Source organism: Diabrotica undecimpunctata, chromosome 4, assembly GCF_040954645.1.
Source record: "Diabrotica undecimpunctata isolate CICGRU chromosome 4, icDiaUnde3, whole genome shotgun sequence".
NCBI lineage: Eukaryota > Metazoa > Arthropoda > Insecta > Coleoptera > Chrysomelidae > Diabrotica > Diabrotica undecimpunctata.
In genome coordinates this window covers 121,853,796-121,871,887 of record NC_092806.1, presented here as the reverse complement: position 1 = coordinate 121,871,887, position 18,092 = coordinate 121,853,796, and the positions used below count along the sequence as shown (strand labels likewise).

General features: G+C 32.4%; 1 protein-coding gene across 1 annotated transcript in view; it reads right to left on the bottom strand.

Moving 5' to 3' along the window:
* Positions 1–15,658, bottom strand: part of LOC140439953 (uncharacterized) — a 772,922-nt gene extending 757,264 nt beyond the window's left edge. Inside the window, exon 1 of the mRNA XM_072530146.1 lies at positions 15,607–15,658. Coding sequence (XP_072386247.1) covers positions 15,607–15,622 — 16 coding nt within the window. The 5' untranslated portion in view covers positions 15,623–15,658. The remainder of the gene's footprint in view (positions 1–15,606) is intronic.
* Between the last annotated feature and the right edge of the window lie 2,434 nt (positions 15,659–18,092).

Genomic DNA, 18,092 nt, shown 5'->3' with positions numbered 1-18,092 from the left:
AATAAAGTGGTTGGATACCAAAGAAGTCAAGGTTATTACAACTGCCAATTAACCACATGAAGTAACCATGATAAAACATACACAAAGAGATGGCACAAAGCAAGATACAATGTGCCCAAAATTATTGTAGATTATACACTAAACATGGGAGGTGTTGATCACTTTGATTACTTAAGGGCATCATATCCCATAAGTAAGAAGTCTAGAAAATCATGGATGAGATTGTTCGTCTTTCTTTAAGATGCAAGTGTGATTAATGCATATATTATGTATAAAAGAATTCATGATCAAAAAAATACTTTCCACAAGGATTTTAGGCTTCTCCTTGGAAGAGCTCTCATAGGTGACTTTACAATAATTTACCTGTGATATTTAAAAATAAACAACGGGAAACTTTGGTGTTCCAGACGAAATTCGGCTGAGAAATGTAGGACTACATTTACCAGATGTTCAAAAAACTTACACAAGATGTAGACTTTGCTCAACAAAAAAAGAGGAAAAACGAACTAACATTATATGTAGTTATTGTCAAGTAGATTTATACCAAAAAAATGTTTTAAATCATTTCACACTGCTGCAGTTAAGACCTAAATTAGTTTTGTCACCCATATATGCATTATTGCATATAGGGTAACAATAGGTTGACACTATTTATGCCATTTAATAGACTAAAATAGATCAAATCAAGATTTTTATAAGTTGTGTATATTCTAAATTGAATAAGGCCCTTGGGACATTTAAAAATTTGGCGAAACACTTTTAAACCCCGCAAAAAACCATAGTTTTCACTGTTTTTAGGGATTTCGTCAGGGTTAAACATATTTTTTGACATCGACATAACCAGAATCAATTTTCTCATATTTTTACAAAAAATAACCCTCAGCGTAATTTGTCTATTTGTCTAACCTAAAAATGCATTTTTTTAAAGAACTGATAACTTTTTTTGGAGATGGCTTCAAGTTAATTTTTTATTTGTTTTGTGTATTTGATCAAAAACTTAATGTCTCTGATTTTTTTCAGATTTGCAATTTTAAATTATATAGATAAAATCAATTGAAAGTTGTGTCGATGTCAAAAAAAATAAATAACCCTCCCAAAAACAAAAAATTGTGAAAACATAATTTTTTGGGAGGTTTAATGGTTGTTCTGAAGCTATTTCTTGTGTCATTTTAAAGTAATTACTATTTTAATGTTTAGCCCAATTTTTGAATGTACTAAAGCCGCATTGAATTTAAAATATATATAACCTATAAAAATCCTAAATTTGATCTATTTTAAAGTCTCTAAAATGGAGAAAACCCCCCAAAACCCAAAAAAAAAATAGTTTTTCGGATTTTGAAGATGATGCACCATACTGAATTATCTGAAAAAATCAGAAAAATTGGACCTGCAAAAACCTCCAAAAAAGTTATACGCTTTTTTCGAAACAAAAATTGCATTTTTAGATTATGTACACAACTTACGGGTCTATTAAAGACATATTAGTCTAATTGATGGATTCGACCGTTACTTGATGGAAATTCATTTTATGTAACAATAAAACACTGAAAACTTTGTTGTCAAAACTTCCACAAAATTTATTTTAAATTCTTATCACTACAGCTGTTTCGGCTGATTGCCTTGCTCAAGTGATCTGTTTTTGGCATGGGTTTACACTTTATAGTCTCTAATGAAATAGGTTGAGGAGGGGAGAACTGTTTGTCTCAAGCTGGTCATTCAGAATTATATCTGTGTTTTTTAATTTGTTGATTTCCATAGATTCTAACAAAGATAGCTTAAGGCCTTTATTTTCAATGTAAAGAAATTTAAATTCGTCATTAAAAGAATGATTATGATCTAGAAGGTGAAGTGCGTATGTAGAATCTGTTTTTCTATTACTCAAAGCCCTTTTATGTTCTGCTATTCGTTTATTAAAATTTCTACCTGTTTGACCAATGTAAGTTTTTGGGCAGTCGCCACATTTAAGTTTGTACACACCACTGTGTAAGTGTTTTTTATGTTGGCCCTTGTTGTTTTTAATATATTTGCCTAGGTTGTTATTTGTTCTGAAAGCTGGTGTTATTCCTTTCTTTTTTATGTGTTTGGCTATTTTTGTTGATATTTTGCCTGTATATCTAATCGAGCAAAAGGTACTGGGTTTTTTCTCTGGTGGTGGAAATACTAAGTTCAGGGCTTTCTTGTGTAGTTTTTGATTTAACATTTTATTAATTGTTTGTTCGTTGTATCCATTGTTTACTGCAATTTGCTTAATGATATTTAATTTTGTCTCAAAATTGTATTTTGACATAGGAATTGCTGTTAATCTATGTAACATACTATGATAGGCTGCCAGTTTATGTTGTGTGGGATGGGATGATGAATTGTGAATAGTCGTGTCAGTATGGGTAGGTTTATGAAATATGGAGAAGTCATGTTTGTTTTTAAGTCTGGTAATTTTTAAATCTAAAAAATTTATGGATTGATTTTGTTCTGTTTCTATTGTAAATTCAATATGACTATGAAGAGAATTAATATACGATAAAAATTGGTCGAGTTGCCTGTTAGTTCCTGTGAAACATACCAGTACGTCGTCTACGTATCTCCACCAATATAAAAACTGTTTGAATATGGGATGTTTTGAAATCTTTGAATCTAGATGATCCATAAAAATATCTGATAGCAATGGGCTTAGAAGCTTACATTGGGCTTACATTGGTCAAAAAGGTAGAAATTTTAATAAACGAATAGCAGAACATAAAAGGGCTTTGAATAATATAAAAACAGATTCTACATACGCACTTCACCTTCTAGATCATAATCATTCTTTTAATGACGAATTTAAAATTCTCCACATTCAAAATAAAGGCCTTAAGCTATCTTTGTTAGAATCTATGGAAATCAACAAATTAAAAAACACAGATATAATTCTGAATGACCAGCTTGAGACAAACAGTTCTCCCCTCCTCAACCTATTTCATTAGAGACTATAAAGTGTAAACCCATGCCAAAAACAGATCACTTGAGAAAGGCAATCAGCCGAAACAGCAGTAGTGATAAGAATTTAAAATAAATTTTGTGGAAGTTTTGAAAACAAAGTTTTCAGTGTTTTATTGTTACATATTAGTCTTGTAAAAGCCTCAACTATGCACGAGAATTTTTTGAAATTTTTAAATTCATTGTATCCCACCTAAAAAAAATAGGGTTCGAAAAATTTACGTTTTTGGTGGTAGGGTCGGGGGTAGTAGGGTGACGGTCTTAAATTGCGCTAAGCAATAAAAATAAAAATAATAATTTCTGCAAGTGAGGGCATTTTGCCTATCTTAACGAGGTGTACCCTTTATAAAAGTCCATTTTCAAATAAAAAATATATATTTTTTTTAATTTAATATTAAAAGTTATTATTCATAATTATATTACATAAATATAATATGTTTCTTTTCCTTTTAATATCATTTCATAACATTTTCTAGTAATTATAATAATAAAAGAGAAGTCAAATTTTGCAAATAAATCAATATAAAAAATAAAGTAATAAAAAAATAAATATTTATTTAAAATTATTTAAACAAATTAGCTGGTTAAATAAACAATTCACAAATTAACTAATTGCATTTGCATATTCTATGCAACAAGGTACCTAAATTAAAAAAAAAAAAAAACATAAATTTTCGTTGATTAGAACCGCAGATATTGCGTACCTATTTTATAAATTTAAAGGTATGAATTGAGTTTTAAAGTAGTAAAATCGCATCCCTTTTAAACCCTTCATCTCTGGTGCATCATACGAAGTATTCTTAAAGGAATCGTTTTAATTTTTTTTATTAAATCTGGAACTTTTAGTCTTTCGAATGATACTTTTGAACTTTCTTATTGTTTTGTAACGTTATAAACGTCACATCCTTATTAATTTATATTTAAATAATTATTTTATTTTATTTTCTTTATTAATTTAATAATTCCTTTAAGCTCAGCTTCGTTTTTACTATTTTTTCTTCAAAAAGTTGTTGGCACCCTCTGTCTCTCTTTTCTTTCTCTTTCTTTCCAGTAGAATAAATATTTGCTTTTTCTCTCTCTGTCTGGTAGACTAAATATTCTGTTCTATGTTGACAGAAAAGCTAATTACATCATAGGCTTACGTCCTATGTCATCTGTGCAAACTTCATATTAGTCTCCTCCCTACTTTCTCTCAATCAACTTTTCTAACGTAGTGAGAATACATTTTTTTTCCTGTTTTTGAAATTTATAAAAGAAGGCAAAAAGTGTTATAAGCTTTATTTTATGGTCTGAAGAATTCTCTTGGGTTTTTGTCTGCATTATTAAAGAATTTATTGACCATATTCACGATTTTATTGGCTGCATTATTGAAGAATTTATTGACCATATTCACGATTTCATTGGCTGCATTATTGAAGAATTTATTGACCATATTCACGATTTCATTGGCTGCATTATTAAAGAATTTATTCACCATATCCCCGATTTTATTGGCTGTATTATTGAAGAATTTATAGACCTAATCGTCTAATTGGGAGGCAACACAAGCAGCCCATTGATGCCATCGATGCCATAAGTATCATCCACATTGTATTCATTGTAAAGCATTGGCAGTGTTGATTGTTTCCTATTTTTAATAAATATGATTAGTTAATAATTGTTTTATTTGCTATCAGCTAGGGGTTCATGGTTTAATTCCTAGTTTAAGACAAGACGAACTCACACTTGAGATATTGACCTAGGCGGAGCATAGACGATAAGTTCCCATAGTTGATTGAAGTATTATTTTTATAATAGTATTTCAATTCTCTTTGGTAGTCTTATCGTTACAGTTTATAAACAAAGCCACGGTGAGTTTTTTTTTTAATTCGTAGAAAAATATGTCAAAGCTTCAAAAAAATTAACTTGCTACATGTTTTACATGAGTTATTTTAAATGTTTATAAGCCTTAAATCACAGTAATTTTTAAAACCTATTTTACAATATTTAACATAAACTTCTTAATCGTTAAATGATTTAATGTGATAATATAAGCCATTTTCTTCAATTTGGTGCTTTTATAATTCATGTAGACCTAATAGTTTACCCACAATAACTTTTTTATATATTAATTTCTTCAAATTTTTATATGTAGCTGAATATTTGTGATTTTCACGCGAAATTAAATTTCTTGTGAATTTTTACAAAAGTTATTAATAATTTTCAAAAAATCGATTTTTTAAGGTATTTTTGTATTATTTGAGCAACAAATTAACAAAAAAAACCTAAAAAACTTTTTTAGTAAAATTGTCTCACTTTTTCTTATAATTCACCGGATTTCGCTTTGAGTATTTAAAATAAAATAGCGATCTTACATTGTTTGTAAGTAAAGAAAGACGTTTAATCTTTTGCATATTTTTTACATTACAAATTTATTATTCATTCCTATTTCAGAAGCCAACGAGTGAACATCAGGCTTCTACTAATAGTATTTTTAATAAAAACTTGTTAGTTTAATGTGATTGTTTATGAAGTAAATATTGGTAAGTCGATATCACTTAAATACTTTAGACAAATAAAATTAGGCCAGTAGTTTCTGGCCATACTTAATATTTTGGCATCCAAAATATTAAAATCAAATTATGGCATCATCATCACAAACAGCTCAACCTAGCTTCGCTGCAGTTACCAAAATCACACAGAAAAAATCTATAACAGCAACATCATGTCCCAGTAGCACTCAAGCCATTGTTATGAACGCTATCCCAGACGTAGTGCTTTTTGATTACATAAAGGCAATCGGCGAAATCGTTACCCCTAAAGAAATAACCTTTGCTTCACGTATTTCTAACCAGCGTATAAAGAATACTTTGAGTTAAATACTTCAATTGTAATTTTATATGAAAATACAAATTATAGGATCTTTATTACTTCGGACAAACTAGAATGCTTTTTATGTAAGCAATCTGGATACACTGCAGACTCCTGCCCTAACATTCAAGAAATAACTAGCAATCCTTCTCCAAATACAACTTTTAGCCAAACGCCAATTGATCCTCCTTATAGTATATCTCCTCTTCCACCCTCCTCAAAAGAAGAAATCTATCCAAATAACCTACCTACTGACATAACAAACCCAAATGAACAGTCTATAATACCATTATCTGTCCCTTCTACCTCTGGCATAAAAAGAACTCATTCCACTGACACAAGTCTTGAATCACCTTCTTTACTGGTTACCGCTAGCCCAATACTCCAAACCCATATCTCCAACGCAATAAATTGCAAGCAAGATTTGATAGCAACTATTTTTGATATAGAAGGCGCATTTGATACCATCTCTAGAAATACAATTCTTGACCAACTTTTTGAATGTAACCTTACTGGCAACATATACGCATTTATCAAAAACTTCCCAACATCTAGATCGTTCAGGGTTTCTGTCAATAACTTCTTTTCTTCTCCACACATCCAACATGACGGAGTTCCTTAAGGTTCAGTTTTAAGAACATCCTTATTCATTCTTTCGATTAGCAAGTTAAGTAAAAATATAGCTCCACCAATCAAATGCGTATTATATGCCGATGACCTAATAATGTACTGTCATGGTAAATCCAACGCAACTACTAGTAAAATTCTACAATTAGGAGTAAATGACCTACAAAACAAAGTAGCTTCTCTAGGACTTACCCCCTCCCACTCTAAATCCAAAGTAATTAAATTTAGCAGACGAACGAGTTATCATTGGGGCGCGGAAGAAACTACGTTACTGAAAGTTTACAGATCACTTATCCGCTCCAAGCTGGACTATGGATGTTTTGTCTATATGTCTGGTACTATATCAATCTTAAATTCACTAAATCCAGTACACAACACAGCTATTCGTCTATGTCTTGGAGCATTCCGATCTAGTCCGGCAGAAAGTCTTTACTGTGAAGCTAATGAACCTCCTCTATGGCTTAGGCGAGAAAACCTTCTTCTCTCCTATGCTGCAATTTCTTCCAATCCGTCCAATATAGTATATCATTTAATTACATCATCACACCATCCCCATAACAACCCTTCATGTAACTTAATTATAAATCCTATTCCTAGTCTTCTACAACCGTTACTAAAAGATATAAATTTGTCTGAAACCAGAACTCTACCATTCTCCAATAATCCCTATTGGACCAACATACTCCCACATCATGATATTTCCCTCACCAAGTTTAACAAGGAAAATACCAGTTTTAGTACATTAAGAATTCTCTTTCTAGAACGTATAAACAAAAATAAATATATTGTTCTGAAGCTATTTTCTTGTGGAATTTTAAATTAATATATATTTAAATGGGAATAAGCCACAATTAAAGGTTAAAATACGTTTATTGACGTTTCAATTTCCAATTTACTAATGTTTGTATTTTGAGAACGATTTCCGAAGTGGAAATTAAAACGTCAATAAACGTATTTTAACCTTTAATTGTGGCTTATTCCCATTTAAATATATATTAAAAATAAATATAACATAGTTCTTTATACTGGCGCGTCAAAGACTAAAAGTGGTGTTGGATATTCTGTAACCACTGTACAAGAGCCTATCGAACTATCTAAAATTTCTCCTTGGTGTAGCATCTACACTGGTAAACTACTAGCTATCTCACATGCTTTCAAATATGCCCAACAATATCCAAATACACACATAGCTATATGCTCTGATTCACTTTCCTCTATACACTCCATTAATGCTATATCCACCAACCATCCTATCGTCCAAGATATTCATGACACATATCAGCTACTTATAAATCAAAATACAACTATCACTCTGATATGGGTACCATCCCATGTTGGTATTAGTGCCGCAAAAAGCCGCATCATCCACGGACACCATTATGAATATACAAATTTGCAAAGATCTCAAAGCTAGACTGAAGAAGCTGAATCTATCCACCTGGCAGATTCACTGGAATAATGTTACTTCATCGCTGCATGAAATTAAATCCTCAGTGAACCTTCTTACCTATCCAAGTTTATCTCGAAAAAATATGGCAATATGACTCTCCGAATCAGGCATATACTTATCGAATGCCCTTTTTATGCCAAAATACGCCAACAGCTCGATATCAGTACTAACTTCAAAGAGGTCCTAAACAGCACAGACTAAATCAACAAGGTTATCAAATTCCTCGAGAAAAGTCAACTGCTCAACAAAATATAAATGTTATATTATAAGTTTTTATTATTTTCTCTTTATGTTAAATGTTATTTACATTATTTTGTAAATAATATGATATTACCATGTAAATCGTAACTCGTGCTAATGACCATAGATGTCACATGCACGTTAATTTAAATTAAAAAAAATTATTATTTTTTATTTCCAAATTACCAAAAGCAGTTGTTAAATAATATGTATCAAAGAGTGTCACAAAAATGGCATTTATTTTTCTGGTCATGTCAATAATCAATAATAAACAAATTCATTATTGTTTGTATGCTAGTTCTTTTTTGTCAAAGACTAACTTTACGGTTATATCTTTTACGACTCACTTGACTTGATACGATTACTTGTATTTATCAATAAAAAATTTGTTGAGTGAACAAAAAATGATAGACTGTTTAACTACAATCATAAATCTACACGATGATATAAGAATACACTTTTTCAGTTCAATGAATGAGAAAATTTAATCCATTCTCCAAATGAGTTTTTTCGATACAATAATTCAGATTCAATTGAACTTTTATCGCATCATATACCAGTACGAATGTATTGATTTTTTAATGAATAACAAGAAAAAAGATAATAAAAGTATATAAAATAGCACAATATCCGATAAAATCACTTAACGGAGAGATTAGGGATGCGGGATGGAATTTTCTGTACAGCATAAAGAAAAAAAGGGGCATAGTCATCGAAGGAGAATATCACAACTAATTCCATTTAATCGATAGTGTAGTAGCCAGTATATATTTTAATAGCGGCTAAAAAAGGTAGATATTAATAAAGCCGTATAGTTTGTTTTATCGAATCATTTTTTAATATTGTCGGTTTTCTGGTAATCCTATTACTACAAAACTTTTGCATCTCAACGTTCCTTATCACTTTGATTCATTTCCATCTATCTTATGACTCTACTGCCTAATTTAAGCCCTGGCCTCCTTCGACAAACCTCTTCATTCGTTACGGTTTTTAGCCATCCTCCACGATCTACTGCCAAGAAGATTTCTTGGGTGCTGATCCGCATCATCCTCCCATCGCTTTCTCGGTCTCCCAATAGGTCTCTTTCCCTGCATTTTTGAATTCAACAATTTTTTTGGAAGCCTGTTTCTTCCATCCTAAATGCATGGTCTCCCAATTGAAGACGCTATAGGTGGACATACTGAGATAAAGGTGATTCTCTCTATATACTAAATATTTTATAATTATATCTGATTTGTCATCTGTTGTTCTCATTTATACAGCCTAGTATTCGTCTCAGTACCTTTCTTTTAAACATGTCCCTTCGATCTACAGATTTTTGAGTCAATATCCAAGTTTCACATACATAACTTATTATCCGTCGGGTTATGGCCTTGAAGATTTATATCTTAGTTTTGTAATATGCGTCTCGTGATTTAAATGTCTGGTGTAGTAGGTTTTTATAATTTGAAAAGGCACTAACATCAGAATTAAAGCCAGCGATCAATATTGGAAGTCTTTATTACACAAAACAAACTGTTGTGCTGTTCTTTACAGGTACACGATTGATACATAAAAATTACAGAGAATTGTTTACGAATTAAAATCGAACACACTCCCAACAACGTCGTTAACTTTTTCGCATTATAGCTATGAATCGGCAATATTTCCGGGTGTAACCATATTATGTTAACTCCTTTTAAGCCAAAACAACAATACCGACTGTGTGATAAAAAGTTCTTCTTTCTTAATCCTATTTTTCTGCATTCTTTTGTTATTTCCCCTAGCTTCATTGTTTCTATAATCTCGTTTTGCTTCGTAGTTTCTGCCATCTCGTTGTACTTCATTGATTCTGTCATCTCGTCTTGATTCACTGGTTGTCCACTTCTTTCTAAGCGTCTCAGTCCTAGATGATTTACTTGTCGTCTAGTTTTTAATGAGTTCATATAATTTAATTTTCTGCTTGAAATCTCCAAAGTTGTTTGCACCATAATGCATCTACTAATTTCCCTCATCGTCAGTACATACTCCTGTACACTCTCATCATACTTCTTCTTTCTATGCATCAGCATTTTATGTATTTCAGCACGACTCATTTTATTCTCGAATTCCAAAATAAGCCTTTTCTTCTAGAGTTTCCAAAAATTATCTCCTTTTTCTGACTGAATATACAGTTTCGCAATTCCTTTTAGGGATCGTTTGGCCAAAATTAGCATTTGCAAATCATTCCATCCCAATAACTCAGAAATTTATTCAAAATCAGCAATCCATTTTCTTATCGGATAATCGTCTTTACCATCAAAGGTTCTTATGCTATTTTCTATGTCTTTAAAAGTTAAAGCAAAAGAACTATTTACTATACCGGCCGTCATTCTAACTGATTTTGTTTTCTTCTTCGTCTTTAAAGCCGTCGTCTGCCTACTTTTACTTTCGTTCTCGTATTCATTATCGTCTTTATCGTTGCAACCGTCTTTATCGTCATAAACGTCTTTATCTTCGTCCTAAGTTTCTTTAACGTCTTCCACGTCGTTGTTGTCATCGTCATGTTCGTCATTCTCGTAATCCACATTTAATTTATTCAAAAATGAACAAATACTTTCAATCACGTCGTCATTTGAACCCAAATAATCCAGATCCAATACGTTACAAACTGCAATTAAGTCTGGCATACCTAGTTATGTTTTACGTCGTTTATCTTATTAGCATATTCACTGTCGTTTGTATCCCACGAAAAGCCTAAAAAATTCCTCAAGTTCTTTCTTTTTTGTCGCTGCACCCCTTCGTCGCTCTAACAGCTTTATATGCCAAATTTGTAAAATTTTTAATATTTTGACTAATTTTTTGAGAATCTTAGCTTAGAATACAAAAACGATTTTTTTATTTTGAGAACGATTTCCGAAGTGGAAATTGAAACGTCAATAAATGTACTTTAACCTTTAATTGTGGCTAATTCCCATTTAAATAGTAATTACTTTAAAATGCCACAAGAAAATAGCTTCAGAACAACATACCTATTGGTTTAGCATGTGAATTAAGTTGCGTATACGTATTCTCACCTGTTGCTTTGGTTCTGCTCATGATATTTATGTTTTCTGCATATGCTACCCGTCGAACTGATCTGATGCATTTCTAACTAAGTATTCCAGTGCTAAATTAAACAGTGTTGGTGCCAGCTTGTCACCCTGTTTTAATCTTTGTGTTATTTCAAATAGATCGAACGTATTTACAGGTCTGGTTCCTTTTTATCTGGTTTTAACGAAGGATATAAATATAAAGTAGAATAACTTACATATTTATTAACACCATAATCACAGGTTCACTACTTAACTAGAAATGGACATGCATTTGCCGAGGTTAACAGCGGATAAGGTTATCTTATATCATTCTTATATACTACGCGGGTCAATAGATATTTTCTATTGACTTAACTGCTAACTGTTCATCTTCTTCGTTCGTTCATCAACTGATCGTCTTCCTATTGGGGAACCATCTCTTTATATCTTTACTACTTTATTTGCTGCCATTCGGCTTATATTATCGTTCCATTCTACTCTTCTATTTCTTACCCAGTCCTTGATGTTCTCCACCTTGCATCTACGTCGTATATCTGTACTTCTAGCTCTGTCCCAAAGTGTTTTCCTATCAATTTTTTGTGTGTGAAAGTGTTTTCATCTCTGCTGTTTCTAACATTCTTTTTGTCCTCTCTGTGTCAGGTTTTATTTCTGCCGCGTATGTCATTATTGGTCTGATGACTGTATTCATCTTGGTAAATTTGCTGTTATTATATACCATATATATACCATGCATATTGTCTTTCTTGGGGAAAATAACATGTTAAATTTTCTGGCGATTATATTATTAAATTGATGCAGCATACATTTTACAAAATTCAGTATTTTAATTAATCTAATAGGAGACTAGAGAGACAAAAAATGAATTTAATTTTTTATAAATTATACAATTTGCAAGTTAATTGTGTGTCATTTCATTAATCTTGCCATACTTTTTCATGCTTCCAAAAGATTATTCAAAATGTTTAGATATATTTAAATAAAATGGTGTAAAGTATCTCAAATAAGGAAGCGTTGAAACAGGTTATAGGTAGCATTGAGACATTGTAAGCTTTTGGGAAATATTTATTAAATATTGAAAATATAAAAACATAAAGAAAGATAACAACGCAAAATGTGTATTAACTATTAATCAAGAACGGAAAACGTATATTAATTATTAAAAAAATGCAAAAATTAACGAACATTTTGATAATAACGGAAGTCCAAACCAAATGTCAGTGTAGATTTGACTCTTTCTGTTCCACCTACATTGTTTGGATACGCTAATTTCAAAATAATATCTTGTTCTCAAACTGAAGAAATATCTTCCATTGATGGATAAATAAATTTCCAGGTGTCTTCGTGACGACGTAAAAATTTAATTTCATATTCATCATCTGCCTTTGTTAGTACCAGACCCGCATAATGCACAGTTCAAGTCTTTGTGCCAAATTTAACTAAAACAAAGTCTCCCACTTGGAGTGTCTTACATCCTCAACAGCTTTAATTTAAAGCATTTCTCTTTCGTAGCTTTCAACATCTGAAATATCTTCGCTGCTTCCTCCTAACTCGTTTCGTTTCTCTTCATCACTCGAAGAAGATCCTGGTGGACTTGCAAGTTTCTGTGACGATTTTTGTTTGTTTAAAAAAAGACTTCCATGACTTCAATGGAACAACATTTTTTATCTTTCGAGCATTTGCTTCAGCCTCTATAGCGTCTTTTTCTGGTGTGTGGTTAAGAATCCCTGGAGAACCCCGTTTTCGCTTTGTAATCCGCTTTCGTGGACCTACCTTCGGAAGCGGTCTCAAAATTTCTGGACTAACAAAATTTTGTTTAGCGTTGACATTGTTCTCTTCTACGTGAGCTTTTGATGTTGAGGCTTTACACTCTAGAATGTTCGCAGGGTTCAAAGTTTCCTCTTGCACGCCGGTTTTCGGTATAGATGATGCATCTTCTAGAATTGTACTTAATGTTTTCATTAGTAAATCGGTCACTGCGGTAGATATAAAATTAATTTCTGTAAACACATCACGATTGAAAGGGTAAATTCCGGTCGATGAAAAACCGGATACAATATTCTTGGGTGTGATAGCTAATTCGAACGCTTGACTAGCTAAAGCAGCAATCTTGTAAATGGTCAAGGTTTGACCTGGATTTGAAACCATCCATGATGCACACTGCGAATTATAATAATTTTTAAAGGGGAAGTAAACGGATACGTCCAAGGGCTACATTTTATGACTGCAGTGTGGAAACGTAAGCATCACAATTTCATTTTCTTTTGCTTTCCTTAGGGACTCAACGGAAATATGGCTCTCGTGGTTATCCATGAGCAGCAACACTGTGTTTTCCATTGAACAACCAGTATGTTTTATGAAATCGTCCAGGAAAACAACAAAGTTTTCTGAAGACATTTATCCACTGGAGTAAGCAACACCAGCATTTCCTGGAAAACCACCACTTAACATATAGTCCTAAAAATTTACTCTTGGAAAGACAAAAAATGGTGAAATACATCTCCCTCCAGCACTAATACCACAACAGGCAGGTACTAATGTGCCTTGTTTAGCAGACGTGACGCTTCCAACTCGTTTAATACCCCTCGCTGCCAGAACTTTGGGTGGTTTATGTACCGTTGTTATCCTTGTCTCATCAATGTTTCAGATCTGATGAGGTTCAAAGTTTTCGCGATTTAGTACCGATTCTAAATTATTGAAAAACGTGGTAACATTTGTGCGGTTGAGACTCGTACATCGTGACAAACTGGTTGACTCTGGAGTCCTCAGCGATAACGCAGGGTGGCGATGTCTAAAACCGCGATACCAACCATATTCCAGCAATGGATTTAATATCCCATGTTTTAGGATATTTTTTTATGGTTGGCCTTCGCAAATTGAAATGCAAGTTGACGTGCACATGGGATTGTTAAACCATGGTGCATTTGCGAAGCAGAAACTAGATAATCCGATAAAGGAGCCTCTTTTTTATGGGTAAAGACTAACGCAGTTTTAAAATTAGGTGAATAAGTAATGTTGTCGTCAGGGGCATGTAACTTCTTTTTTTTGCACATATCTGTTAAGCGTTTGTTTATGAATATCATATTTCCTTGCAGTTGCGCGTAATTTTGCTCCCCCAAGAACTTGTTCCACTGCGGTTTTCATAACGTCAGGAGGAGGAACTACTCGTTTTGTCTTTTTAATCCAAAATTGGAGCATATTATATCTAAAACCATATTATCATTTCAATCGGTTTAGCAGTTTTATGCCCATTTGCACCAGTTTCCGTTAAAAATTAACGACTACTTCACAAACACTTTAATCATCAAATGACATCTAAAACTATCAGTTAAATATTAACGTAAACTAGTGCAAATGGGCATTAATCATTTAAAAATACTAGTAATCCAATGAATCAGGTGTTTAATCAGAATGTTAAGTCATATTATTTTAATAAAACGCTATTTAGGGAGACACGAGACGTCTCATGTCTCCTTATATAGCATTTTACCAAATAATCTAACCTAAAATTCTTATTAAACTTCTAATTTATCAAATAACTAAACAAATAATTCAAAACATACCTGAGGTCCCACTACCTGAAGAATTAACACGAATTCTTACTTAATTTTGCTACAAACTACAATGATATCACGATATTAAGATTTACTTTCGACGTAAATTATGCACGTGTACCATCGAGTTAGAATCTACGTGTACAAACAATGACGTTCTGCTAATCATTGTCGCCGTTAAGCTGGCATTGACTTAAGTTATGAACCAGTAACCAACAGATGGCACTGTTTATCGGATTTTATGAAATAAACGTAGTGTCTCATTCCTCCCTTGTCTCAAGTCTCCCTAGGCTCCCCTAATTCTGTCATAGATCTGTAATTTCATGGTGTGTCTATATCTGAGCCACTATGTCCGTCATCGGTATTCGGATTAGCCTAGCTAGTTTGGTGCGGTATTTTAAATTCACTTAATATTTTGTGTCAATGTACCCTGTCATTTTTCTTTGGATGAGCTATATAAGCCTCATTGGAACTGTCAGCTTCGTCTTCAGCATTACTTCCATCACTCAATTCGAACTCAGAATCGTCATCACGTTCCGAAACATGTTCCTCTTCGTCTGTATCGCTATCATCCATACGTATATCGTCATCCGACTCAGCAAACATCAAATTTGTAACAGCTTCTATATTAGTGGGATCATTGAGATTGAAAATATTCTTCTTATCAGCCAATTCTAAAATAAAATAAACAAAATGGAACTAATTGCCACAAATGGTCGCGTGTATATGAGAGATACAGACCTCTTATATCAACGTAGAAAGTTTGCAACACAAAAAATGCATGAAATAGTAATATGTTATCAATATTACATTAAGAATAATGTAACTATAACAAAAAAAAATAGATGTTATAAAAACTTACCTAAAAAGTCGCGCATATATCTGAAACACAAATGCAAAATTCTCAGCAGCGTACTATCCCTTGACGGGTTATTTGTGCACTGGAAGGTTTCTTTAGTAATGGAGTAGGAATAGCGAAAAGCACCCGATCGCAGCGCAGCGTAGGTATTAGATATTATACTAAATCTATTACCCGTGTATCCCTGGCTCACAACAAATATATAATATCATTATAGATTTCTTATCAGATACATGCACGGTTCTTTAGAATTTGTACGCGAACATGGAATTTTTCATGAATTTGTGGAAGTTTAGATTTGTATCCTTTGTTTACCCTAAATGTTATAACACCTTATCTGTGGACCAGTTTTGTTTGTCTACTAAAAATGTCTTGATGGGCCCGTAGACGAGAAGCAAGTGACCCTGTAAGTTTCCTTGTCGTATATTCTTCTATTAATTATCCGTTAGTTTTCTATTAGGGATAGGGTTGTGCATTTGTCTTATTGGAGAATCTATTGCAACTGGCTGAATGACTAATGTCTATGCCATTAAAAAAAAATTATCCGTGTATCTACCACATACGCGCGACTGCTGAAAGGTTAAACAAAAATTCACGGGTCTCTAGTTTTTCTAAAATGTTGACGCAGTTCCTAATAATGGATCTGTTTGGTTTTCGTTTGGGCACCCGATATATCTATATTAATTTGCAAACTTTTCTAAGTTAAAGCCAATATTTCAATTAGTAGGATATTTCTTGTTTAGCAGTAAAAAATCACCCTTACATTAGCGACTTTTGTGAAAATTTTTACAGTTCATACAAGTATAAATTTCCACAAAATGAACAGTGTATTGGAATCATCATTTTCGACAAAATAATTGAGTTTCGAGCCGATATCGAGGACATTTTTATTTTATGGTAGATATTTCCAGTTAAAAAGTTTTTTGAATACATTATCAATTTTATTTCGATGTTATATAATTTTATTCTGAATACGTTGTACAAAAAGGGGAAAAAATATCGATATACCAGATAATCCGTTTACAAAGAGATATACATGGAAAAATATATAACGATTATAAAGCAAAGTTATAAGACGTGAATAAGGATTTTTCGAATAGTTTAAGGTACTATTTTAATATCGCATTGAAAAGTTGTTTATTGCATTTTTTACTTCGTAATATAACTTTATATTAAAGCTTATATTTACCAGGGAGGCATTCCAAAGTGAAACAAATACGTAATTATTTAATTATAATTTTAAGGAACTCTATGACTGTATGTCCACATAAAAATGGCAAATCAATATTGCGACCGTTATTGCAATTTTTTTTTAAATTACATGTAAATATCTCTCCTTATTAAATATAGAGCTATAGATTTTAGGACCAGAAATTTTCTGCTCTCTTCGTCTTCTTAAAGTGTCTACCTTTATTACAATATACCTTTTTATAATTTCTCAGACGTTTTGCATTATCTCACAATCCTCGATGAAACATTTTTTTCCTTAAAACTATATAATAGTTCACACAATCGACACAAAAAAATTCTTCGCAACTAAAGAAAGCAAAAACAAATTTGAGAGAAATAAGGTTATAGTCTTATAAGATCTGAGTCGATTACACTGACAGAAAAACCATGCAACACTGTGCCTTTAAACGCTCTCTGCAAGTATATATAGGACCCCAGAAGGACGTTTTTATATTTACGGAAAAATTTTTAATAATGAGGTATATGCAAATTTTTTTATTGAAACTAGTTAAAAATGCCCCAACTAAGATATTTTTATAATTTTTAAACAAAAAAATTAACAATAACATCTAACAAACTTAGGGTGCATGTACTCACCCTTGGCCAATACTGTTATACATAAAACATGATTATTATTTTGTATGACACGATTCGAAACATTCGGGATGGAGATATATTAAACTTTTTCTGCATAAATATATAGTATGACTTTTGCATAACCTACATTTCTTTCGTGCACTTGTATCATGCCTTTTAATCAAGTGACCAATATTGTCAAATCTTACATCGCCAGGTAAACTATATTTGGAGGGACGCCCACAACCCGAGTGAGCAGCCACTTATGTGTTCACTATTTCAGCACAACGTTCAAAGTTCATAAGTGATACTACTAGAAGTGATCAAAGTTGTAATTGTAACATTTTACTATCATTTATGATGTTCTAAATCTTTCAGCTATTTACGACTGTGCTATCACAGACATGAATCAATAGTTGAATTAGCAGATTTCTGCAATATTCCGCAGAATATTCTTGTAATTGAATTGAATATTCTTGATGTATATATATTGAGAATTGAAAACTCGACGTTTCGGCACCCATTTTGGAGCCATTATCAAGAGTGATACGGTCAAACGGCACTGAGGTCTTAATCTGCCTACTCCTCAGTGTCGAGTGACGGCCGGTCTTACCCTGTGTGGCTGCTTTTATACTCTCGGTATAAAAGCAGTCACACAGGGCGGGAATGCTTTGCGCTAACGT